Here is a 27,422-nt window from a genome sequence, read left to right as displayed (position 1 = left end):
AATATTGACATGTGCATATAGCAAGAGATCCATATATCATGCAATATTTTGAAACACCAATAAGCCGCGTGTTTGTCGTCTCTCTACCTCTCCTCATGGCTGCTCCTCTCTGTTAGATTCACTATAAATGTTTGCATGCTGTTCTGTAAGGTTTAATGCAGTCAACAGATTGTTCCAAACAAGAATGATGTTGCTCTCCACTTTGCTTCTTAATATAAATCATTCTATTTCAAATGGTTCATCCAAGGGTTTTGATCTATATCGCAAGTCAAATTGCAATCGCAATATTTAGTTGTTTTAAAAAAAAATCGCTATTCAATTTTTTTTGCCCATATCGTGCAGCCCTACCTCCTTTCACTGTTTCAGGGAGTTGTATCTTGTCTGTCCATTCACCTCTACACCTCCACAAAACCATCCTGACAAGGCCCTGTTCTTAACAGAATGCTGCACTTTCTGCTTTTTTACAAGCTTAGTATAAAGACATAAAATAAGGGCAGAAGTCACTCATACAGTCATGAAGAGATGGGTTCTGTATGAGTGTACGATTGGCCAGGGTAGCTCAAACAGATTAAGATTAGAATCACTTTATTGGTCAATTGCGCACAAGGTCCAACCGAAATTTGACTTCTGCTTTTAACCCAACCGAAAGACACACATACACACACAGGTTCTTTTGGAGAGGTGCTCGGGGCTGCCACACTGGGCGCCCGGGGAACTGTTGTTGTACCTTGCTCAAGGGCACAATGGCATTTAGGATTTGATACCAGCAACCCTCTGGTTTCAGTTCATTTCCCAGCCAGATTTTTCCCATCGGACCCAGAATTCCAACTGGCAACCCTCTGGTTGCTGGTTCAACTCTCTAACCGCTAGGCTACCTGCCTCCAACAATTCATGGTGATGACCATCCCACCACATCCCACACAAGACACCTTGACTATCTACTGTATCCAGCAGCTGCACAACTTGTCAGCACAGATTCAGCAGGGTGTTTCAGGGACTTTAGACACAAACCATGATTTTCCGTTGGCGGTTCCACACTTCGATACATCTGAGGAAAGTCCCAAATTGTCCCTGGTAACTAAAGAATCAGCTGAGGGCGGGCACCGACAAGGTTGGGTGAGAAGTGTGTGTGTGTATTGCGGAGAGGTGTGGTGTTTGATGGAGTGAGATGTGCAATGACACAGAGGCCCAGGTCAGAAGGCTATTTAAGATCAGAATCCCTTTATTGGGCAATTGTACACAAGGTCACACTGAAATTTGACCTCTGCTTTATCTCAACCCCTCCAAAAGACACACATACAGTTTGGAGGAGGGGGCTGCCACATTGGGTGCCCGTGGAGGAGGAGTTGTGGGGGGTTAAGTGCCTTGCCCATCCTATTTCCCCCCCCATCTGATCTGAGATTCAAACTGGCAAACCTCCGGGTGGCTCACCGTCCAGAAGGTTATTTGCTCCAATGACAGAGGTCAGATGGTCAGACAGAGAGTCATCCAGTCAATGCTCCATCCAGTTACTGCTACAGGATATGAGTTTATCCCCAATAGGCCTATCAACTGTGGGGAGATCCCGCTGAATTGGTCAACCCTGGGAAACTACAGTGGAATGACACTGACAACACCATATGATTGACTGATTAGATCACAGGTGTCAAACACATTCCACAGAGGGCCAAGTGGCTGTGGGTTTTCACTCCCTCTATTGTACTTGATTGATCAAGGTCAATACTTAGTAAGGAACTGCCAACACCTGGTTGTCTATCGCTTAATTGAAAGGAAAAATCTGCAGACACTAAACCCTCAATGGAATAAGTTTGAAACCCCTGGATCGGACCACATGCAAACCCTTTTATCTCACAACTTCCTGGTGCCAAATGCACTCTATGCAGAATTCGAGCATTGCGTGCCATTTTGCCATCTCTAGCAGCGTTTGTGCTAGTCCTAAATTAAAATCTGAAAAAAACATTTAGCATCGTTGACATATTAGGTCAATCCATAGCCTAAACCGGGGTAAAACAGGAATTCTAACATTAAGTGAATTAAATCAATCATATGTCTTAATTAACGTTGAACACTTAAGTTACATAGGTTACAATAAACCTTTAATATCTTAAAGGTGTTGATTAAAAAAAAAAGTAGACCGTCAGAACGCACTGTTTGAGTTTGCAAACCGGAAGGTAAAGAGTCAATTCTTATACGAAAGGGAAAGCCCCGGTTTCGCGGATTTGGTTATGTGAATGAGAGACAGAGTTTACGGACTATTTGATTCGTTGCAATAAAAGAAGGAACATAATAGCCTACTGATTTTCTTCACTTGCCTACCTGCAGTTATATTGCAGGTGTGTTACCGTCAGTTAGGTTATTCAACACATTTACTAATCAGTTGTGATTTAATTTATTTAAATGATCAGTTTACACATTTTCTCAAAAGGAACATTTATGGATTTGGAGAATAGCCTCGAGCCATTCTTGTATTGGCATGGCAAATTACATTATTAAACTCCAAATGCAAAACAACATTTGGATACTTTCGTGGAGAAGGAGACTGTGCCTAGGCTATAGAAAACATACATTGAATTGGCATTTGAATCACTGCTATGTTTTGAGACGACAAACACCTGAGGCTGATTCCAGGATACTTGATCCGTGTTCATGCCGAGGACCATGACCATGAACGGTCACCAGACTCAAACCACAGTACCACTGGATTTGCGCACCACCAAGAGGGAGTGTGGGAACGGTGCCGAAGGGACTCCCACCAGCAAAGGTCGCTCCGTTCTGGTGAGAGTGCCGTATCCCATCGCCCCACTCACGGAGGATGGCTGTCCAAACGGAAATCCCAGCCACACTGTGGAGCCGCTGGCGCATCGTTGTGGATCATCGTTGATTAGACCTCCTGTGAACACGGGAAACCCGGCAGTTCTGGAGAAAAAACACTCCCCAGCTGTAACTTCTCACACGCCATTCACTCCGAACCCTGGTGAGCGCAGCACAACAGACACACGAACACAGGACATATCGTCCTCGAGGCTTCCTTTTAGAAAACGTCAATTTCCTACCGAATGGGAGACGCCGGAACAGTCACGTACCCCACCCGGGAGAGAGGAGCGCTTATCCCCCTACAAAAACAAAGACTTGTGCTGCAGACCGAGTCCTCCAAAGATTGTATTAAAGAGCTACGACGATGAGAGCATTGGTTCCCTGGCATCGGTCTCACACAGACAATTGTCCGTCGCCAGCGGGTTTGACAATGGACACCAAAGCGTCGATCCGGTTCGTTCAATGCAAGCACTCCGTCCTTACTGTAAGTTAGTCGCCCTTGCAAAATACACGTAAAAAAAATATTAAAATGAAAGTGTACAGCCCATTACATTATTATTCAAAGTTTATCCCATCGTATTTTCATGTTTCCTAATCGAGCAAAACAAAATGCGTAATCATGACAGTCATGTTATAACTGTATTAATTTGACTATAATCAAAGTTATTGGTTTGAAAGAGAGTATACTTATGAATCAGTTAGTGGTCATTTGCCTTTGAGTCAAACTGTTTTTTTTCTGTGGAATGTTCCTTCATAGAACGTGTGTGTCATTGTGCAGTGATGGTTAGTCCTGTTTTGGAACCCGTCATTGAGAAACTGTTTTGCCAGACCTTCCAGCGATAAATTATTGAACTGATTAAAAACTTGCAAAACATGTCAATGGGTCATCTGTAATTTCCTTATTTCACAGTATTGTACCAAACATCTCTCTCGATCTGCCCCCTCCCTCCCTCGGTCACCCAGATCCCTATCCAGGGTACCCATTCTACTCCTGGCCCAGCAGGTCACCGCTGGTTGTGAACGTGCCTGTCTCTCACCTCCAGTCCTCTCTTTACCCGACGGGACACACCGAACACCTGCTGGCAGATGTTGCCCAGGCAACGTGCCAAGATGACGACGGCGACACGTATGTTTGTTTTTGAAAACCCTACATGCATTGAACTTCAGTTAGTCTCATGAAGCAGATAGGGTCTAGTACTGTTGCCCTCTGAGGGTTCCTTGCTAACCCTGACTACCTGCTAGGCGCTATGGACTGGGTCAAGTTCAGTAGGTGATTTTTGTTTTCCATTTCAAAACATTTTACATATGACCCTGATCAGTTAGGTATGTGTTGGAGGGAGAGGAGATGTCACACAGTCTGTTTGTTTTGGTCTATGATTCCCCTGGCTGTGAGGGGTGTTGGTGGTGAGAGAGGAGTGTGCTGTGTGTACCCTTACCACACCACATTCTCTACCTTCATTTCACTTTCTGTCTCCGTAATGATTAATGGAGTCAATTCTCTGCTCTGCTGCTCAGTGAAAGTGTCACTGGGTGAGGGGGATTCTGGGATTGAACTTGACCTCTGATCTGTACTGTGTGTGTGTCGTGTTCTGTGTCTGTTTGCATTGTTTGTGGGCGTCTTCATATGAGAGACAGGCTTGTCTCTGGGAGGCTGGGATGACTATTACAGTAAGGTGACCAGATACCTACACACACAAAAAAATGAAGAAAGAAGATAAAAAATATCCCATGGAATAATAATACAAAAAAAAAAATATATATATATATATATATATATATATATATATTTTTAAAACCCCTTTTTCTCCCCAATTTGGCGGTATCCAATTGGTAGTTACAGTCCTGTCCTATCGCTGCAACTCCCGTACGGACTTGAGAGGCGAAGGTAGAGAGCCGTGCGTCTTCCGAAACACTACTCAGCCAAGCCGCACTGCTTCTTGACACAACGCCCACTTAACCCGGAATCCAGCCGCACCAATGTGTCGGAGGAAACACCGTACACCTGGCGACCGTGTCAGCGTGCATTGCGCCCGGCCCGCCACAGGAGTCGCTAGTGCGCGATGAGACAAGGACATCCCTGCCAGCCAAACCTTCCCATAACCCGGACGACGCTGGGCCAATTGTGCGCCACCCCATGGGTCTCCCGGTCACGGCCGGCTGCTCACAGCCTGAACTCGAACCAGGTTCTCTAGTGGCACAGCTAGCAGCGTCTTCGACCACTGCGTCACTCGGGAGGCCACCCATGGAATTATTTTTAACTATACATTTCCGCTACAGTCCTTTTCAAATACTTATTTATAACATAAATGGATTAACCCCTCAAATGTTTCTTAATTTTAGCCTACCTTGGTCATTTTTGAATCACCCCAGTTTGGTAGCCTATGTGGTTGGAAAGGTTTTCTGGCTATGGGCATGGTTGTTCATGCGGTTGTTACAATGCATCACTGACCAAATGTTCTCATAGAAGGGAGCAAACAAGTTTGATACAAGTGGTGAGACAAATTTGACATTGAAATCCGATTGCATACAGCTTTTGATTACTGAAATATCAGCCTCAATTTAACTTCAGAGTTGCTTTTCTTTCTGGGGGATAATCAGGGACATTGCCAGTACAAGCCTGGGACAGGCCACCAAAATCGGGGACGTCTGGTCGCCTTTTGTTAGAGGTTAAGGAGTGGATGTGGTACATTCAACCACATGTTAATACCAACCTCACGCACCGATGCCCTCTCCGACCTTCTACACCTGAGCACTCACCTGTTCACTGACAGAAATGCGAGGACGATACAAAAATACTCATGTGACTGAAATAAGTCCTTCCAAGCATGACGTTGCAAAGTCATGTTCCTGTAGTTTAAGTGCTGTGTGTCACTGTCATTTGCATCCCATCACAACAAACACATGATCGAGAAAGTGCAGACCTGGCTGTGGGTTTCGAGCCATGGCAGTTCCGCTTGGGATGATTTCATGTGATGTAGAGCCCAGGGACCAGCACTGAAATCAATCAGGAAGAAAACACCTTGCAATCTGATCACAGGATGTTTAAGATGTATAAGAGTGCGTTTACATTTCAGTGCTCGTTTTTTTTGTGGCTTTTTTTAAATGTATATTTAAAAAAAAAAAATAATAATCAAACAGTACCTAGGCGGTTGCGCTGGGGCTTTTGGTTGCTGTTCTCATGTTTGGGTGCTGTTCTTATGAAGTCAAACTACTTGTTCTTATGAAGTCAAACTACTTGATGAAGTGGTAGACTGTAAAGAAGTACATTTCCCTGGCTGGTACCTACTTGTATTGTGGTCTGTCTGATGAAAAGTTAGATTTCAGCAGAAAGACAGCGCCGCTTCTCAGCCCCCCCCACCATCCCCAAGTGTGTCTGTGTGTGCGTGTGTACTTACGTCAATGGGGTGTTGATCCTCAGTTCTCATCACCTCTGAGCCCCTCAGTTTCGGGAAAACCTCTGAGCGTGCGCCTCTCAATGTGTGACTGCGGTTTTCTCAGGTCTTTCTGTATCTCTCTGTTTTCATTTCTCTGTGTTTTTAAATGAATGAGCTCAAAAACCCAAACATCCGCTCCTCACTTCCTCATTTACCGCTTTCTCTCTCTCTCTCTCTCTCTCTCTCTCTCTCTCATATCGATCTCTCTCGCTTTTTCTTCAAATCACTTCCCTGCTTATCTCTCACTAACATTCTCTCACCCCTGTCTCATTCTCCCCTGTTCATTGTCCTTCTAGCTGCTTGAATGAAAGACAGGTGTGTAGTCAGTGCAGTAACATGGGGGTAGTACACAATGTATTTGAGTATAGTCATGCTTATAGAATACAGGTGGGGATGAAGTTTGTTCAGCAGTTCCTTGTAAACCACATGTATTGTACCCAACAACTTTGGCTCACCGCTGTGCTTGGCCAGGGATATGCTTCCAACCTATGCAGACATGTAGGTAGGGGAGGGGTCAATAAACTGGAGGAAGTAGCTATAGTGCTGCCATGGCAAAAATCTAACTTTATTTGTATAGCACATTTCTTAGAGGATACATTTGCATTTCAAAGTGCTTAACATATTAAATAGTAAAGCAAAATAAGTGGACATGAGACTAATTGATTAAAATAAATATAGAATGGTATAAAAAAAGTAAATAGTATAACTAAAAGCACCTTAAGTAAAAGTATGGCTAAAAATGTCTTAAGATTTTTCTTAAAAATGGCTCCAGTTTCTGAGGCCGCCCTCAGATCCTCCGGCAGTCTGTTCCAAAGGCCAGGACCATAGAGGCTGCTTTAAAGATCAATGAAGTAATTTTTTTTTTCATCGTTTCCAAAACTGACAGGCAAGCATAAAGGCTATGTCAGGCTCCAGACTTAGGGTGGCTCAGTTGTTAGAGCTTGGTGCTTGCAATGTCAGAGTTGTGGGTTCAATTCCCACGGGGGTCCAATTTGCTAAAAGTAAGAAATGTACGCATTCTGGATAAGAGGATCTGCTAAATGACTAAAAGGGTTTTTAAAAAGGATTTATTGTAAGTTGGACTGTGGTGTGTTTCTGGTTCCCCTTTGTTTAATACACCTGTCTTAAAGTCATCACTCGCTCAGCTGGTCTGCTGGCCACAGCAACCCGCATTCCCTCGCCTCCCCCCAAACAGGATACCGCATGTACGCCACTGCCAGTCTCTGTCGCTGTGTGTGTGTGTGTGTGTGTGTGTGTGTGTGTGTGTGTGTGTGTGTGTGTGTGTGTGTGTGTGTGTTTGAGTGCGGCCCTGCGCCTGTGTGCTTTGGATTAGCTGGTGCTGTGGTCTGCCCCACTTCCAGGAACAGGAGAGCACACAGTTTCATCTTGAGAGAAAGAGAGCGAGAAAGAGAGGAACCTTGTTCAAGTGTGTGATAATCTCACCATTGCACTGAATGGAGACACTTGTTACTAGTAGAGGTCGACCAATTATGATTTTTCAACGCCGATACGATTGGAGGACCAAAAAAAGCCGATACCGATTTAAATCAGCCGATTTTCCATTTTATTTATTTGTAATAATGACAATTACAACAATACTGAATGAACACTTATTTAAACTTTAATATAATACATAAATACTATCAATTTAGCCTCAAATAATGAAACGTGTTCAATTTGGTTTAAATAATGCAAAAACAAAGTGTTGGAGAAGAGCGTAAAAGTGCATGTAAAAAAGCTAATGTTTAAGTTCCTTGCTCAGAACATGAGAACATATGAAAGCTGGTGGTTCCTTTTAACATGAGTCTTCAATATTCCCAGGTAAGAAGTTTTAGGTTGTAGTTATTATAGGACTATTTCTCTCTCTACGACATGTATTTCATATACCTTTGCCTATTGGATGTTCTTATAGGCACTTCAGTATTGCCAGTGTAACAGTATAGCTTCCGTCCGTCTCCTCGCTCCTACCTGGGCTCGAACCAGGAACACACCGACAACAGCCACCCTCGAAGCAGCATTGCCTATGTAGAGCAAGGGGAACAACCACTCCCAAGTCTCAGAGCGAGTGACGTTTGAAACGCTATTAGCGCGCACCCGCTAACTAGCTAGCCATTTCACATGGGTTACACCAGCCTAATCTCGGGGGTTGATAGGCTTGAAGTCATAAACAGCGCAATGCTTGAAGAATTGTGAAGAGCTGCTGGCAAAACGCACGAAGGTGCTGTTTGAATGAATGCTTACGAGCCTGCAGCTGCCTACCACCGCTCAGTCAGACTGCTATATCAAATCATAGACTTAATTATAACATAATAACACACAGAAATACGAGCCTTTGGTCATTCATATGGTCGAATCTGGAAACTATCATTTCGAAAAAGAAACGTTTATTATTTCAGTGAAATACGGAACCGGTCCGTATTTTATCTAACGGGTGGCATCCCTAAGTCTAAATATTCCTGTTACATTGCACAACTTTCAATGTTATGTCATAATTATGTACAATTCTGGCAAATTAATTACGGCCTTTGTTAGGAATAAATGGACTTCACACAGTTCGCAATGAGCCAGGCGGCCCAAACTGCTGTATATACCCTGACTGCTTGCACGGAACGCAAGAGAAGTGACAGAAATTCATGTTAGCAGGCAATATTAACTAAATATGCAGGTTTAAAAATATATACTTGTGTATTGATTTTAAAGAAAGGCATTGATGTTTATCGTTAGGTACATTGGTGCAACGACAGTGCTTTTTTCGCAAATGCGCTTGTTAAATCATCACCCGTTTGTCGAAGTAGGCTGTGATTCAATGAGAAATAAACAGGCACCGCATCGATTATATGCAACGCAGGACACATTAGATAAACTAGTAATATCATCAACCATGTGTAGTTAACTAGTGATTATGTTAAGATTGATCGTTTTTTTATAAGATAAGTTCAATGCTAGCTAGCAACTTACCTTGGCTTCTTGCTGCCCTCGTAACAGGTAGTCAGCCTGCCATGCAGGCTCCTCATGGAGTGCAATGTAAGGCAGGTGGTTAGAGCGTTGGACTAGTAACCGGAAGGTTGCAAAAACGAATCCCCGAATCCCCCCTGACCAAGGCAGTTAACCCCCGTTCCTAGGCCGTCATTGAAAATAAGAATGTGTTCTTAATCTGACTTGCCTAGTTAAATAAAGGTGTGTGTGTGTGTGTGTGTGTGTGTGTTTAAAAAAAAAATAAAAAAAAATCGGGAAATCGGTGGCCAAAAATACCGGTTACCGATTTCTTATGAAAACTTGAAATCGGCCCTAATTAATCACCCATTTCGATTAATCGGTCGACCTCTAGTTACTAGGTCAGTTAGGTGTTGATAGCTTTTTGAGGAATGTTGGGAGAGGCACCTCGCAAACACTCATCTGGGGACTCTTTTTAATCAGAACTGATGCCATTACTGTTGCCATCCTCATTGTGCTGCAATAATGCATGTTTGTCGTCTACTCACATACTCCACAAATACATGTTTACTACGTGACGAAAAGACTGCTGCAGATTCATTCATTCTGCTTCCTCACTGCATGGGAGAACCCAGTCAGTTGTTTTTGATGGATTACCTATTATCACCGTAATCACTTGAGTGCCAATGTTAGGCAAATTAAGATGGTAGTGAAGTGCTGCTACTGTGAGCTGCGGACAGACATACAGTGCCTTGCGACAGTATTCATCCCCCCCACTTGGCATTTTTCCTATTTTATTACAACCTGGAATTAAAATATATATTTTTTTTGTGGGGGGGTTGCAGCATTTGATTTACACAACATGCCTACCACTTTGAAGATGCAAAATATTTTTTCTTGTGAAACAAACAAGACAAAAAAAACTGAACTTGAGCGTGCATAACTATTCACCCCCCCAAAATCAATACTTTGTAGAGCCACCTTTTGCAGCAATTACAGCTGCAAGTCTCTTGGTATGTCTCTATAAGCTTGGCACATCTAGCCACTGGGATTTTTGCCCATTCTTCAAGGCAAAACTGCTCCAGCTCGTTCAAGTAGGGTGGGTTCCGCTGGTATATAGAAATCTTTAAGTCATACCACATTCTCAATTGGATTGACATCTGGCCTATGACTAGGCCATTCCAAGACATTTAAATGTTTCCCCTTAAACCACACGAAGTGTTGCTTTAGCAGTATGCTTAGGGTCATTGTCCTGCTGGAAGGTGAACCTCTTTCCCAGTCTCAAATCTCTGGTAGACAAACAGGTTTCCCCCAAGAATTTCCCTGTATTTAGCACCATCCATCGTTCCTTCAATTCTGACCAGTTTCCCAGTCTCTGCCAATGAAAAGCATCCCCACAGCATGATGCTGCCACCGCCATGCTTCACTGTGGGAATGTGTTCTCGGGGTGATGAGAGGTGTTGGGTTTGCGCCAGACATAGCGTTTTCCTTGATGACCAAAATGCAACATTTTTGTCTCCCTATCCCTAAGAAGTTTTAGCAATGGCTTTTTTCTCGTCACTATTTCGTAAATCCTAGCTCTGTGGAGTATACGACTTAGTGGTCCAATCTCCGCTGTGGAGCTTGGCAGCTCCTTCAGGGTTATCTTTGGTCTCTTTGTTACCTCTCTGATTAATGCCCTCCTTGCCTGGTCTGAGTTTTGGTGGGTGGCCCTCTCTTGGCAGGTTTGTTATGGTGCCATATTCTATTTTTTTAATAGTGGATTTAATGGTGCTCATGGGATGTTCAAAGTTTCAGATATTTTTTTTATAACCCAACCTTGATCTGTACTTCTCCACAACTTTGTCCCTGACCTGTTTGGAGAGCTTCTTGGTCTTCATGGTGCTGCTTGCTTGGTGGTGCCCCTTGCTTAGTGGTGTTGCAGACTCTGGGGCCTTTCAGAACAGGCATGTATACTGAGATCATGTGACACTTAGATTGCACACAGGTTGACTTTATTTAACTAATTATGTGACTTCTGAAGGTAATTGGTTGCACCAGATCTTATGTAGTGGAGTCATAGCAAAGGGGGTGAATGCATATGCACACCACTTTTCGTTTTTCTTTTTGTATTTTTTGTTTTTGAAACAAGTAATTTTTTTCACTTCACCAATTTGGACTATTTTCTGTATGTCCATTACATGAAATCCAAATAAAAATCTATTTAAATTACAGGTTGTAATGCAACAAAATGGGAAAAACGCCAAAGGGGATGAATACTTTTGCAAGGCACTGTAGCGCTTGGCTATTTGCGCAAGGGATAAGTAGTTTCCACGGGATCAGAGCATAATTTTTTCCCCCCTTTCATGCTGAGTGGTTATCAAGTGAGCTAAAAATATTTTTCAAGTAGTCTATGTTGGGGATGACCTTGTCATGACCTTGTCATTCTCAATGGATGTAAAAAGAGACTTAGTTGACTCGCTGTTTGAGGTGAAGAAAAAATTACTTTCAGAAGTTCCACTGTGGTGGTGAGTTAAGAAATACTATCAGATCCTCAAATGGGCACATTTGTGCCTTTATTTGCGTGCAGACCAGGTAGCCTAGGCCTACCGTAAATTCCGGACTATAAGCCGCAACGTTTTTCCCACACGGCTTAAACAATGACTCGGCTAATATGGATTTTTCCCTTTTTCCCGCTTTCAATTTTTTTTCTTCCAAAAAAACACATTCTGTGACGTGCTCAGTTTTTTGCCGGCATGAAGCTTTCATTAGACCAATGAAATTGCCGAACGGGTTAAGGTCAAACAACTTTTTTGTTTACTGTTTAGATTAAATCGAGCGCTGTCAAACTTTCCATCATTCTGATTACGGTCGTCATTTTGTCACCCTCATCATGGCAAAGACACGGAGAAATGCATATGATGCAGCTTTCAAGTTGAAGGCGATTGATCTGGCTGTTGGAAAAGGAAATAGAGCTGCTGCACGGGAGCTTGGTCTTAATGAGTCGATAAGACGTTGGACCGGTAGGCACCTGTGGCTTATAGACATGTGTGGCTTATTTATGTTCAAAATAAAAATATTTGTTTAATTCAGTGGGTGCGGCTTATATTCAGGTGCGCTTAATAGTCCGGAAATTACGGTACTTGTATGTATAATCAGGTGCTCGTCCTTGCTCAACATTAACAGAAGCGCTACAAATTACAGTTAATAAATTGACAACTCCTAAATGGAATAAAATAAACCAAAACTTGTTCCTCATAAGTGTAGCCTAGGTTGTGCGGTCCTCAAACAACGTGTCCACTCCGACAATGAGAATGGTAAAAGACTGTTGTAGTAATAAATTGAATGCATTACAGAAATTACCATAAAACATTGTAGACTAGAAATTGGGGAAATGAAAGGTAAATTTACTACTGGTGATTCAGTGAACGGATTAGTCCACTGAGACAGGTGTGAATCCATCAGGTCACTTTTGACATAAAAATATATATATTATATACTGCTCGACCAAACAATCGACAAGTCGACTAAATGTGGTCAAGCCATTTAGACAGATACACTTGTGAATGTGGTGAGTGGCATTTGTACGGTATGGGTGGTTCTCACTTACCGGTAAGGGGCGCTTTGAGGAAAGAAAACACACACGGCCAAACACAATTTCTGCTTTTCACACTGATCAGACGGCTGAGTGGCTTCACTGTGCTGTATGGCCGTTAGTCAGGTCAGATTGCGAGAGAGGGACGTCAACACTGTTGCACGTTTTACTGTTATGAGACTGTCTTGTGGTCACCTTCAGTTGCACCAGTCACCACAGTGCCGGTTAGAACTACACTTGTATGGAGATGGGTTTCAATTACAAACTGTCATTCCTATTGTGTCTTTCTCTATGTGAAAGATTTGTTTACTCAAGTTGAATAAGAAATGAGGAAAACAAGGTTGTATTGGCTATGGTTTGTTGACATGTTTTGGTCTGTTACACTAGCTACACGGATGAGATGGCTGGTTGTGATTGGTTAGACCTGCCTTCTGCATTGACCTCAGTCAAACACCCGCCTCCAAACCTCAGGCTCTGTATAATGTTACCACATATCTCCACACCTGTGTTATGCATTGTACGTGTTGTGATTGTTTTGTGAAAGATGCATCCATCCAGCCACTCTAAGTGTGTGTGAATATGAAGGTCTATGGTGACACAGGTTGATCAGAGATGAACAATGTCTCAATGATCAGTCTGTATTAGTAACATACTGCCCTGTACAACACAATATACTCCTAATGCATAATGTTAGGTTTAATTACTCATAAGTGCAGGTAGGCACGCACCTGTCTTCAAGAGAGGCAGTTATGAGATCCACCCAAGGCTGTATGCTGATAAGTGTTCTGTTAGGACTTGCCTTAAATCAAGCTCAGAAAGAATGTAATGTTTCGGCTTGGCACCCAAATATTACTTTAGCTGTCAAGTCCGTCTCTCTCTGCCTGGCAAACCAGAGCTAAGCTGTATGACCTCTCCCTATTTCACACACGAGCCCTCCAACATAAGTTGTGAATTATTATATATATTTTTAAACCTGTGTTCACTTTGATGTTGATGCTAAGGGAATTGTTGGTTCAAGCTATGGACTAGTACTACAATTTCTACTGAACAAAAATACAAACCCAACATGCAACAATTTCAAATATTTTACTAAGTTAGTTCATATAAGCAAATCAGTCAATTGAAATAAATTCATTAGGCCCTAATCTATGAATTTCACATGACTGGGAATACAGATACGCATTTGTTGGTCACAGATACCTTAAAGGTAGGGGCATGGATCAGAAAACCAGTCAGTATCTTGTGACTGATTTGCCTCATTCAGTGCAACACAGCTCCTTCAGAGTTGATCAGGCTGTTGATTGTGGCCTGTGGAATGTTCTCCCACTCGTCTTCAATGTCTGTGCGAAGTTTCTGGATATTGGCAAGAACTGGGACACGATGTCGTACACCGATCCAGAGCATAAGTTGTGAGTTATTATATATATTTTTAAACCTGTATTCACTTTGTTGATGCTAAGGGAATTGTTGGCTCAAGCTATGGACTTGTACTACAATTTCTACTGAACAAAAGGCTCTGGTGATATCAGCGGATAATTGGCACGACAATGGGCCTCAGGATCGTGTCACGGTATCTGTGTGTATTCAAATTGCCATTGATAAAATTAAATTGTGTTCGTGGGCCATTATTTGGCAAAGGCTCTGAACATTCCTGCAGTCAGCATACCAATTGCATGCTCCCTCAACTTGAGACACCTGTGGTACTGTGTTGTGACAAAACTGCAAATTTTAGTGGCCTTCTTTTATTGTCCCCAGCACAAGGCGCACCTGTCAAATCTAATTTTATTTGTCACATGCGCCAAATACAACAGGTGTAGACCTTACCGTGAAATGCTTACTTACAAGCCCAAAGCCAACAGTACTGCTCAAGAAATAGAGTTGAGAAAATATTTACTAAATCAAAATAAAGTGAAAATAAAAAGTACCACAGTAGAATGACGTAACAATAACGAGGCTATATACAGGGGGCACCGGTAGCGAGTCAATGTGCGGGGGTAGCAGCAGTATAAAAACAAAGGGCGGCCGGGGGGGAATGTAAATAGTCTGGGTGTCCATTTGATTAATTGTTCAGCAGTCTTATAACTTGGGGGTAGAAGCTGTTAAGGAGGCTTTTGGACCTAGACGTGGCACTCCGGTACCGCTTGCCGTGCGGTAACAGAGAGAACAGTCTATAACTTCAGTGACTGGAGTCTTTTGACAATTTTTGGGGCTTTCCTCTGACAGGTCCTATTATATAGGTCCTGGATGGCAGGAAGCTTGGCCCAAGTGATGTACTGGGCCGTACGCACTACCCTCTGTAGCACCTTACAGTCAGAACTGATCAGTTGCTGTGTAATGATCATGTTGTTTAATCAGCATCTTGTCAGGTGGATGGAGTATCTTGGCAAAGGAGAAATTCTCACTAACAGGGATGCAAACAAATGTGTAAAGAATTGGAGAAATAAGCTTTTGGAACATTTCTGGGTCTTTTTATTTCAGTTCATGAAACCAACACTGTGTTTATATTTTTGTTCAGTGTAGTTATGTGGAGGACTGTATGACATATCAACTCACAACTCTCTGAAAGAGAGTGACATGTTTTTGTCTCGGGACATTACATTTGTATTGTATAGGCCTGCAGCACATACCATTTGTGACCAGTGTTAGAAAGCCAACAAGGTAGATGCTGGAGATTAAAAAGGTTTTCTGCTAAATTTGTTTTGTATAAGAGCAATGCATGAAAGATGGTCTCTTTGTGTGTAGGCCTATGTATTTTCTTTATCTTCCCTTTCCAGTATGCAAATATGTTACTCATCTCCTCAGACTTTAGTTGTATGTGCAGTAGGTAGACATGCCAAACACCAATATGTTCTTTAGTCTGTTGTAACTGTTTAAATGGACAATAGATCAGGAAGTAAACAAAAAAAAGCTTATTACCATAAATGTGCTAACCCCAAATTCTTAGTGAAGGTACTTTTAAATGATTCTCTCTCAAACTGTCCCTACCCAATTTCCTGTCAACCTTTTTTCTCTTGTTCTGCATTTACAATTGATATTCATTGGAGGAAGCTGAAAGACATGAAAACACACAAAGCCCCTAATGGAGACCGTAGTTCTAATGGTTTAATGGTGATTATCTTCCCCAATACAGAGAGGGCCGTGCCATTGTCACAAAACAGGAAATTACATCAAACCAAACGGGTGTTTACTGAAATTAGCATATAATGTCAAAAACAAGGACGTTTAAGTGACCCCAAACTTTGGTGTGTGTGTACACACTTATCGTACAAAAATATATACATACACACACTACCGTTCAAAAGTTTGGGGTCACTTAGAAATGTCCTTGTTTTTGATTGAAAATCACTTTTTTTTTTGTCCATGAAAATAACATCAAATTGATCAGAAATACAGTGTAGACAATGTTGTAAATGACTATTGTAGCTGGAAACGGCCTTTTTTTAATGGAATATCTACAGTACATAGGCATACAGAGGCCCATTTTCAGTAACCATCACACCTGTGTTGTGTTAGCTAATCCAAGTTTATCATTTTAAAAGGCTAACTTATCATTAGAAAAACATTTTGCAATTCTTAGCACAGCTGAAAACTGTTGTGCTGATTTTTTAAAAAAGCAATAAAACTGGCCTTTAGACTAGTTGCGTATCTGGCGCATCAGCATTTGTGGGTTTGATTAGACTCAAAATGGCCAGTAACAAAGCACTTTCTTCTGAAACTCGTTAGTCTCTTCTTGTTCTGAGAAATGAAGGCTATTCCATGCGAGAAATTGCCAAGAAACTGGAAACTGGCTCTAACCAGAATAGAAAGGAGTGGGAGGCCCTGGTGCACAACTGAGCAAGAGGACAAGTGCATTAGTGTCTAGTTTGAGAAAGACGCTTCACAAGTCCTCAAATGGCAGCTTCATTAAATAGTACCTGCAAAACACCAACAGTGAAGAGGCGACTCCGGGATGCTGGCCTTCTAAGCAGAGTTCCTCTGTCCAGTGTCTGTATTCTTTTGCCCATCTTAATATTTTCTTTTTATTGGCAGTCTGAGATATGGCTTTTTCTTTGCAACTCTGCCTAGAAGGCCAGCATCCCAGAGTCGCCTCTTCACTGTTGAGACTGGTGTTTTGTGGGAACTATTTAACAAAGCTGCCATTTGACCCAACCTTTGAAAAGTAGAGTATGTGTGTATATATGTATATAAAAAAAAAATCTCCAAGAATTCCTGTCGTTCTTCCTTGTTCCTATGTTCTTTCACTTTACATACTATATAAACAGCAGTTTCCTAGTCAACTTGAACAGTTTAACAGGCTTTGTAATGAGTCATGCACCACACTGCTCTTCTCTCAGCCTAACTGTCAGTTGTGGAGAATCAGGTCATAGGTCAAGTGAAGTTGGCCAGTGCTCGGCCATTCAGTAATGGTGCAGGGGCAGACAGGTGAGATACATTTATGGGTTAGCCTGACTTTGTCAACATATTGTAGGTTTGTGTAAAGGTTTTACACACAGTCAGCCATCACATGCCAGTTAATGTGTCAGTCTGTTTGTAGGCCATAGGATTTCTCAGGTCAGTCAATCAGTTTCTATCCTGGCCCAGAGTTAGCTGGCTTAAAGGTTAGTCAGGGTGTCAGTGGGTTTCTGTGTCATGACATATCAGCAGCCACTTTACAATCATGCTGGAGTTGTGAAAAAGTGTGTCAATTTGTGTGCATTTAAATATGAGTTTGTGTGTATAAGAATGTATGTGTACCTGTTATTTGTGTGTAGTTTTGACTCTGGTGTATGTGTTACAGGGCTCTTCACATAGCAGTGGTGCAGGGGCAGGAAGCTCAGATCCAAAGAATGATCCTTCTCCTGGGACTGGTTCACACAGACCTGGACATCTACAACAACCTGAGACAGGTGAGATGCATGTACAGCTGAGCACACAGCTGTGTTTTCAGAAATGTCAGGACTTTTGAGTGTAAAAATCCTATTTTCCCTAACCCCATAACCCTTAAGATTAAAATAGCATTTGAAAAAAACTCCTGAAGACCTGAAAAAGTAGTTAGTCTACCTTGTTAGGACATTGGGGTCCTGATAATGTAGGAAAACAAGTACACACACACTTGCCACTCACTGCAGATTTCAGATCACAACAAGGAAAGTTGTGCCCAGCCTCTTTACCGTACACAGACACACACCTCTCGGCTGCCGGTTATCAGAAGAAATGTAGTTTCTGGTTACCTGTGCTTACCGCAGGCCAAAGTCACACGCACAAAACTATTGCTTGGAAGGATGTGCTACGATTGGTATCCTTTGTTCAGGGCTGTGTGTTCTGAAGTGATGTTTTGTGCTCTGTTCTCTTTTCATCAATGCCCCATGGCCTTTTCCCATCACTTTCAAATGAGTCCTCTTCCTCCCTCCAGTGTGCCATCATGTCCTGTCAATGCCACATCCCCTCTGCAGCTTTGTTAGTCTGCCTAATCACCCCAGAGAAATCACCCTGAACCCTTCACACACACACACACACACACACACACACACACACAGAACTGGGGTTTCAGACAACACATCGCTCACTTACCAGAAATAACGTCAGTAGTTTGTGTGTTCTCACCATTGAGGTGAGACTGAGGCATTTACAGTGATATCCTGTCTGTAGTGTATAGTCTAGCAGACAGGCTGTATACGTTCATGCCATGTGAGGAGCCAGGGGGAGATTTCAGTACAGGCTGAGAGACATGATGCTCGCCACAATGATGTGACTACCAGATAGGCCTGTGCTAGATAACAAAATGACCCTATTGCCAAGCCTGAGAACAATTTTTCATTGTTTATTAGATTTGTCAGTGATAATCAAATAAATGACTATATAGGATAGTCTGTAACCCAAAATAAACATCTTAAAAACACACTGCACAATACCTTTACATTTTTTTGTCAGCAAATGTTTATTTTTTTAAATTCTCTAGCCATTCTAAGCAATTCAATGTGTTGTGCAGTCCAAACAATACTTCAGTGGTCACTTTTTAATTAAACGGTTTGACAGAGTTAATACCAGTACTGAGTTGCATGTGCACATTGTGCGACTACCAGATCAGCTGCAGCACTGGTGCTATGAAACAGCTGTTTGATACTCCCACACTGTCACTACTACTAACCAAACACTGACATCTACTAGCTGGTGCACTTCCCAATTCTCTGGCCAATGCTACTCCCATGTTAGATTATTCAAGTTCCCTGGAAACTGTTCAGATATTGCAAATTAATGACCATGGCCTTAACGCTACTGTTGCCACTTTGTACATTATGCTTTGTGTGTGTGTATGCTTGTGGCATGCAGTGTATTGTGTGAGGCTTCTACAGTACACTTCTACAGTGAGGCTTTTACATGTGCACTTAGTGTCCTCATTCTGAGAAGTCACATGACCCCGCTCTGCACTGTTTCAACATAAGTTGTTGCTGAGGTTGAGGGTAGAATCAGGGACTTTCCCTTTCTGTGCTAGTCGCCATCTCTCTGATCTTATCGCAGTACATTGAGTTGACCCCTCCTATAACTGCATAAATTATACAAAATAACTAGTAGAATGAGCTCTTCCATGGTATGTCAAAGGCCTTTGTTAGTCTTTCCTGGGCAGTTGCACAACTATAACATTAACAGGTCATACCAGGAAGTACACCCTATGCACACCTTTAGTTTCTCATATTGTTTTTACCTCCTCCTGTTCTTTGTATCCTTGTCTTTGTCTGGCACACACCCACCCGTTCAAGGCTTTTCCTCATACCTAGAACTCTCCCCTCCACTCCTCTGTTCTTCTGGTTTATCCGCTCATTTCGTCGGAATGTAACTCTGGACACAGCCAGCAGGGGAGGGAAGGGATTTTCCCTCTTATCCCGTCTATCCCCTTGCCTCCCCTCTCTACCACTTCCAGCTATTCCTCTCCCTGGCTTTCTTACCCTAGGCTCCCCCTTCTCTCCCTCCCCACACTCTGCCCCTCTTATCTGTGCTGTTTTTGTTTGTCATTCTGGAATGGTTTACAGGAAGCTAGTACTAAAGTCAATGAACTTGAGTGTTTTTGGACCATCATAAAAGCTTTGATTTGGTATTGCGACATGTTGATGGTTACGTCCTTTACGGCTTCATGTTCAGGGACATTCTAGGAAGTACAAGATGACTGAGTCAGACTGTTGGTAGTTCATGGGAGGGCAAACACTCGGGTGTGTGTGAGATCAGTCATGAGTAACTGAAAATTCAGGGAAATAGGAGTGTTTTCTCAGGAAGTGAGGGCCACTGGCATTGAGACATTTCACCAGTGTTTTCTCCCGCCAGTGCTTTGGTATTTTACTGCTGTTCTTTACTGGAACAAAGTATTTTTGCTCTATGCAGGCTGATCCAGATCGCAGTTTATTCATTGTGGAACAGACGGTTGTAGGTTACTGCTGTAGCTTACATCTTAATACTGCAATTTCAAATTTCTCAAGTAGACAATATTGCATTTATACATAAAATATTTTCATAACCATTGCAGAATAAATTCTTCAGCTTTTCTGTCCATGATGGGTTCATCTAGACTAAAATAAATTACCATGTAGATCTAATTTAATTGGGAATATTAGATATTATTTCAAGTATTTTGCATCAAAGTAAGCATGGTTTATAACATGCAGTAGAATTTAACAAGGGAACAGACAGTTAATATTTTACATTGAAGTGTGTCTACCACTAACTAAGTAGATAGTTTCAGAATAAGGGCAGTGCAGCATAGGTTTGAGAAAAAGTAAATGCAAATAATTAGGCCCTATTAAATTCAAAACGATCCGTTTACAGGTCCCGAGTGGCGCAGCGGTTTAAGGCACTGCATCTCAGTGCGCCACTACAGACCCTGGTTCGATTCCAGGCTGTATCACAACCGGCCGTGATTGGGAGTCGCATAGGGCGGCGCACATTTGGCCCAGCGTCGTTAGGGTTTGGACGGGGTAGGCCGTCATTGTAAATAAGAATGTTCTTAACTGACTTGCCTATTTAAATAAATAAAAAAAGGTCCACAGCAATTTGCAGATGTCTTTCATAAACTGTCAGCCTAGGACTACAGAAAATGTCACTGCAAAAGTTTAACATTCTACAATCCCTTCCAAAGACATTGGATCAAGTTCGCTATTGCCTTTAGAAAACGGCCTCGCCTAATTCGAATACTTCCAAACTATACAGCAAATAAGGGCGTTATTGTCACCATCAATGATGAATGGACGTTTTTCAGCCGGTGTTAACGTAAGTTCACAGCGCAGTTTCAGGACGGGTCTATAACGGGAAACATGCGTATGTATGGCGTATGCCAAGTTTATAAATCAATACTTTTGTACGTGCGCAGTATTTACATAAATGGTGACAGCAGATATTTAGTGTGAAATTTATCCAACGTTTATGAGGCTCCTGGTTTTCAAATGTTCTTGTTTAATGAGATTGTTGTTTAAAGATTAATTATCTCCCTCTTTCTCAGACCCCTCTTCATCTGGCTGTGATTACCCATCAGGCCCAGCTGGTGGGGGCGTTGCTGCATGCGGGTGCTGACCCGGGGGCTCTGGACCGTAACGGTCAGACAGCGGTCCACCTCTGCTGTGAACACGGCCAGCAGGCCTGCCTCTCTGTAGTCCTTTCCCACCCCTCCATCTTGACTTGCCTGGAGGTCAGGAACTATGAGGGTAAGTTACTACTTCTATGTTGGGATCGATTCCATTTCAATTGAGACAATTCAGGGGATTAGTTTAAATTGAATTCATCGATTCAAAATTCCCCTGAACTTTCCACTGTGACCTAATTGACAGTCTGTTTCTGCTATAGCCAGCTCCTTTGTGGTAGTCATGCCAGACATGGCTTGGCTAAAACAATAATAGATCTTTATTTAACCAGGTAGGCCAGTTGAGAACAAGTTCTCATTTACAACTGCGACCTGGCCAAGATTAAGCAAAGCAGTGTGACAAAAACAACACATAAACAAACGTACAGTCAATAACACAAAAGGAAAATAGAAAATCTATGTACAGTATGTGCAAATGTAGGGAAGTAGGCAAATAGGCCATGAGGCAAAAATAATTACAACTTAGCATTAATACTGGAGTGATATGTGCAGATGATGATGTGCAAGTAGAGGTACTGGGGTGCAAGAGGGTAAGTAATAATATGGGGATGAGGTAGTCGGGTGTGCCATTTAAAGATTGTACAGGTACAGTGATCGGTAAGCTTAAAGTTAGAGGGAGATGAGACTCCAGCTTCAGAGATTTTTGATGCGGAGAACTGGAAGGAAAGGCGGCCAAAGGAAGTGTTGGCATTGGGGATGACCAGTGCAATATACCTGCTGGAGCGCGTCCTACGAGTGGGTGTTGCTATGGTGACCAGTGAGCTAAGGCGGAGCTTTACCTAGCAAAGACTTATAGATGACCTGGAGCCAGTAGGTTTGGCGACGGATATGTAGTGAGGGCCAGCCAATGAGAGCATACAGGTCGCAGTGGTGGGTAGTACATGGGGCTTTGGTGATAAAACGGATGGCACTGTGATAGACTACATCCAGTTTGCTGAGTAGAGTGTTAGGGGCTATTTTGTAAATGACATCACCGAAGTCAAGGATCGGTAGGACAGTCAGTTTTATGAGGGTATGTTTGGCGGCATGGGTGAAGGAGGCGTTGTTGCAAAATAGGAAGCCGATTAGATTTAATTTTGTATTGGAGATGCTTAATGAGTCTGGAAGGAGAGTTTACCGTCTAATCAGGCACCTAGGTATTTGTAGTTGTCCACATTTTAAGTCAGAACTGTTCAGAGCAGTGATGCTAGTCGGGCGGGAGGGTGTGGGCAGCAATCGGTTGAAGAGCATGCACTTAGTTTTACTAGCATTTAAAATCAGTTGGGAGGCCATGGAAGGAGTGTTGTATGGCGTTGGAGGTTTGTTAGCACAGTGTCCAAAGAAGGGCCAGATGTATACAGAATGGTGTCTGTGTAGAGGTGGATCAGAGAATCACCCGCAGCAAGAGCGACATCATTGATGTATACAGAGAAAAGAGTTGGCCCGAGAATTGAGCCCTGTGGCACCCCCATAGACTGCCAGAGGTCCGGACAACAGGCCATCTGATTTGAGACATTGAACTCTGAGAAGTAGTTGGTGAACCAGGCGAGGCAGTCATTTGAGAAGGCAAGGCTATTGAGACTGCCGATAAGAATGAGGTGATTGACAGTCGAAAGCCTTGGCCAGGTCGATGAAGACGGCTGCACAGTACTGTCTTATCGATGGCGGTTATGATATCGTTTAGGACCTTGCGCGTGGCTGAGGTGCACCCATGACCAGCTCGGAAACCAGATTGCATAGTGGAGAAGGTACAGTTGGTTTCGAAATGGTCGGTGATCTGTTTATTAACTTGGCTTTCAAAGATTTTAGAAAGACAGGGCAGGATGGCTATAGGTCTATAACAGTTTGGGTCTAAGGTGCCTCCCACTTTGAAGTGGGGGATGACCGCGGCAGCTTTCCAATCTTTGGGGATCTCAGATGATACGAAAGAGGTTGAATAGGCTAGTAAAAAGGATTGCAACAATTTCGGCAGATAATTTTAGAAAGAGGGTCCAGATTGTCTAGCCTAGCTGATTTGTAGGATCCAGATTTTGCAGCTCTTTCAGAACATCGGCTGTTTGGATTTGGGTGAAGGAGAAGCGAGGGGTGGGGTGGGGGGTTGGGCAAGTTGCTGCAGGGGGTGCTGAGGTGTTGGCCGGGTAGGGGTAGCCAGAGGGAAAGCATGGCCAGCCGTGGAAAATTGCTTATTGAAATTATCGAAGATTTCAGTGGTGACAGTGTTTCCTATCCTCAGTGCAGTGGGCAGCTGGGAGGAGATGCTCTTATTCTCCATGAACTTTAGGAATTAGTGCTACAGGAAGCAAATTTCTGTTTGAAAAAGCTAGCCTTAGCTTTCCTGACTGAGAATATTGGTTTCTGACTTCCCTGAAGAGTTGCATATCGCGGGGGCTATTCGACGCTAATGCAGAACGCCACAGGATGTTTTTGTGCTGGTCAAGGGCAGTCAAGTCTGGGGTGAACCAAGGGCTAAATCTGTTCTTAGTTCTACATTTTTTTTAATGGGGCATGCTTATTTAAGATGGAGAGGAAAGCCCTTTTGAATAGCAACCAGGCATCCTCTACTAACGGGATGAGGTCAATAACCTTCCAGGTCGATTAGAAAGGCCTGCTCGCTGAAGTGTTTTAGGGAGCGTTTGACAGTGATGAGGGGTGGTCGTTTGACTGCGGACCCATTACGCACGCAGGCAATGAGGCAGTGATCGCTGAGATCCTGGTTGAAGACAGCAGAGGTGTATTTAGAGGGCAAGTTGGTCAGGATGATATCTAAGAGGGTGCCCATGGTTACGGATTTTGAGTTGTACCTGGGAGGTACCTTGATAATTTGTGTGAGATTGAGGACATCTAGCTTAGATTGTAGAACGGCCGGGGTGTTAAGCATATCCCAGTTTAGGTCACTTAACAGTACGAACTCTGAAGATAGATGGGGGCCAATCAATTCACATATGATGTCCAGGGCACAGCTGGGGGCTGAAGGGGGTCTATAACAAAGCGGCAACGGTGAGATGTATACTACTGCCCCAAATAAAGCCAGTAACCCCCCCACAATGTTTACAACATTCATGCCTAATGTATGGTAATTCCCATATTCATGTGGGAATATTTGAGTTGCGACACAGATACTAACGTTATATGTAGCACACATTTCAAATGGTTGCTTGACTGACTTAAGTTGTGTAAGTTGAATAGAATTGCACTACCTATTTGATATTAGAGCTTAATCTACTGGTATTATTGATTCTCACATATCCCCCTGTTTGACTCATGCTGTGGGTCCCATGGTGGTGGGTGTGTGAGGCAGAGAGGGGAAGAGGGCATTTCCTGCTGTGGTGGTCTGTGTGACAAGTCTGGGCACAGCATGGTTTGCCTTGTACTCAAAACAGCAGAAAGCCCCTAGAATACACATGGGCTCTAGAGCGTGTGTGCATGTGATTCTCTTAACTGCTTATTGTTCCCCCCCTCTCTCCAGGACTCACCCCTCTCCACCTAGCTGTACAGGGTGGACACAAGGAGCTGGTCAGAATGCTGCTGGATGCTGGGGCGGACATCAACGCTATGGTCAGTCACCTTCCTCCCCTACCTAACTCTCCATCTCTCCCGTTAATGCTGGGGCATTTCAAATGGGCTTTGAGTTATACTGAACCTACTGCATCATCCAATTACTCAATACCAGGTAATACTCATTAGAGTAATTCCAGTTCCACTTTACAGAGTGTCCCCATTCTCCTCTCTCTAAGCAGGACATCAAGAGTGGCCACAGTCCTCTCATACACGCAGTAGAGAACCACAATATGGGCATGGTGCACTTCCTCATAGAGGTAAGGCTATGTGTGTATGTGACTCAGCTATTCTACTGAAGTCAGCTCATCTATATTTAAAATGGTCTGTAGGTCCCCCCCGTTCCCCTTTTTAGGTTTCTCTTTCCTTTCTGGGAAGATGATTTACAAGAAAAACGTTAAGTGACTCTGTTTAGTTACACATCGTCAAAGACTGACCGTGCTACTTATTTTTACCGCTTATATCTTCTCATCAATCTCCCGCTTCCTCTGTCCTCTCTCCCTGCCCCCTCCTCATCAGAATGACTGTAATGTGAATGTCCAGTCGTACAGTGGGAACACGGCCCTGCACAGTGCCTGTGGGCGAGGCCAGGTAGACACAGCCAGGCTGCTACTGAAGAACAGAGCCGACAGCAGTGTGAAGAACTACCACAATGACACCCCTGCGATGGTGGCCAAGAACAAGAAGGTGAGGGAGGAGAAAATTAATGCACTGGATCTATGGAAGAGGGTCTTTTCTTCTGTTTAACGCTAATCAATAGCTTTACGCATATGTAGGAGAATAAAAACTGAAGTTAGCGGGTTAAAAAAATGATAGTGTGGACACAGGACTAAACTAATCCTTGTGGGTGCTTCCCTCTAGTGGCTGTACCTAATAACAATTGTCATTTCTTGTCAACGGCAAAACAAACTGTACCAACAATAAAACACAAATAATGTAAGGAATGCGATCACTCAGTAGCAGGCCCCACAGATGCAGTGAACTCACTAGTTGTCATTGCAGCACTGTTGCTGTGTGTCCTCTCAGGTAACCTAACCCTTTAGATCTCTGTCCTCAGGTAACCTAACCCTTTAGATCTCTGTCCTCAGGTAAATTAACCCTTTAGATCTCGGTCCTCAGGTAACCTAACCCTTTAGATCTCGGTCCTCAGGTAACCTAACCCTTTAGATCTCTGTCCTCAGGTAACCTAACCCTTTAGATCTCTGTCCCCAGGTAACCTAACCCTTTAGATCTCTGTCCTCAGGTAACCTAACCCTTTAGATCTCTGTCCTCAGGTAACCTAACCCTTTAGATCTCTGTCCTCAGGTAACCTAACCCTTTAGATCTCTGTCCTCAGGTAACCTAACACTTTAGATCTCTGTCCTCAGGTAATAGATGTACTACGAGGGAAGGGCTCCAGAAACCAGCAGCCCAAAGCTCAGCAGTGTGTACCAGCCTCACCACACAGGAGCACACCCCACTCACAGAACAGAGGTAATGGTGAGACGAGTACACACTTATGTGCATCGTGCATTCAGGCACACAGTAAACTCATCACACCCCTCTGTCCCCAGGTTCTCCATCTCCCAGCCTAGGCCTTTCACCATTGGCCACTCCCACAGCTTCGCCTCTTCACCGCAGCGCATCCCATTCCCCTAGGGCACCTCCCACTCCCTCTCCTCACAGCCAATCAGCAGAGAGCCTGTCAGGCCGCCAGTCTCCAATGAAGACCCAGGAGAGCGAGCAGCTGCCGGTGAGGCTAGGTTCCGACAGGATGACTGCAGTGGACATCAGCCTGGCCCAGAGAAGGACGTACTCACTGACCCACAGCTACCCTCCAGCAATGCACCAGTCCCCCATCACTGATGCTCAAATAGGACATTTACTAACCTACTACTCCCCTGGAGTCCAGAGACCTCTTTATCCAGAGCCTCCCTTTATCCTCCTCCACACCAACATCCCTTACCCAGCCACTGTCTCTACTGCCTCCCAAATGACCCCTGGCCAATCCCGGCCCTCCAGCCACTGCAGCGACCAATCAGATGTCTCCATCACGAGCAAAGGTAACAGTTGACAAAGAGGTGCGCTTTCAGTGTCCCTGCCGAGTTAGGTTCCACCACTGTTTGAGTTATTGGTTAGTGACTAGAAGGACTTGAGCTTAAAACGAGGAACAGTTTATTTACTACTGTTGGACTATAGAGCCTATGCTGGTATGATTATGTACCTCTAGCGCTCAGCTGGATGCATATGGATTTGTAAAGAGACTAATGCAATGAAACCTACACTGGAAGAATAAACGTTATTGCAGTTTCCTGAATAAACTTCATTCAGAACTTATCACCGTGTGTGGAAACTGGAGCTCCACCAGGTCTTGAATGTTGCTACCTTAATTGAAATTCATGATTTCTTTTCTGGTTAACTATAATAATGTAAGTGATAAGTCCAAGAATAAATATTTTTCTACATTAAGTTATTTTCCTATGCACTGTTATTTCTTCTCATGCATAGCACCACACGGCCGACCTTAATGGTCTTTAACGTCATCAAAAGC

At 43.3% G+C, this 27,422-nt stretch overlaps 1 protein-coding gene across 3 annotated transcripts; it reads left to right on the top strand.

Moving 5' to 3' along the window:
* Positions 1 to 1,973: 1,973 nt before the first annotated feature.
* On the top strand, positions 1,974 to 27,340 carry LOC106605697 (B-cell lymphoma 3 protein homolog). 3 transcript variants are annotated; one of them, XM_014201592.2, is made up of 9 exons: positions 1,974 to 3,298; positions 3,778 to 3,940; positions 17,534 to 17,642; positions 21,221 to 21,422; positions 24,804 to 24,892; positions 25,072 to 25,152; positions 25,412 to 25,579; positions 26,260 to 26,365; positions 26,446 to 27,340. In XM_014201592.2, exons 1-9 carry the CDS (start codon positions 2,647 to 2,649, stop codon positions 26,943 to 26,945), a joined length of 2,070 nt encoding a protein of 689 aa, XP_014057067.1. In that variant the 5' UTR covers positions 1,974 to 2,646; the 3' UTR covers positions 26,946 to 27,340. The 3 variants fall into 3 exon arrangements, with proteins under 3 accessions (XP_014057067.1, XP_014057068.1, XP_014057069.1); XM_014201593.2 differs by having other exon boundaries at positions 1,976 to 3,298; positions 25,075 to 25,152; XM_014201594.2 differs by lacking the exons at positions 1,974 to 3,298; positions 3,778 to 3,940 and adding an exon at positions 4,025 to 4,084.
* Positions 27,341 to 27,422: the final 82 nt, after the last annotated feature.

This window comes from Salmo salar, chromosome ssa05 (genome assembly GCF_905237065.1).
Source record: "Salmo salar chromosome ssa05, Ssal_v3.1, whole genome shotgun sequence".
Lineage (NCBI taxonomy): Eukaryota > Metazoa > Chordata > Actinopteri > Salmoniformes > Salmonidae > Salmo > Salmo salar.
The sequence above is the reverse complement of the archived record's forward strand: the minus strand, read 5'-3'. Positions and strand labels throughout refer to the sequence as shown.

Bases quoted from the DNA above. Each gene is read 5' to 3' on its own strand.
- LOC106605697 (XM_014201592.2), top strand. From the start codon at position 2,647: ATGCCGAGGACCATGACCATGAACGGTCACCAGACTCAAACCACAGTA. The intron at 24,893-25,071 runs GTCAGTCACCTT...CCTCTCTCTAAG, and splicing joins GGGCGGACATCAACGCTATG to CAGGACATCAAGAGTGGCCA. The intron at 26,366-26,445 runs GTAATGGTGAGA...CTCTGTCCCCAG, and splicing joins ACCCCACTCACAGAACAGAG to GTTCTCCATCTCCCAGCCTA.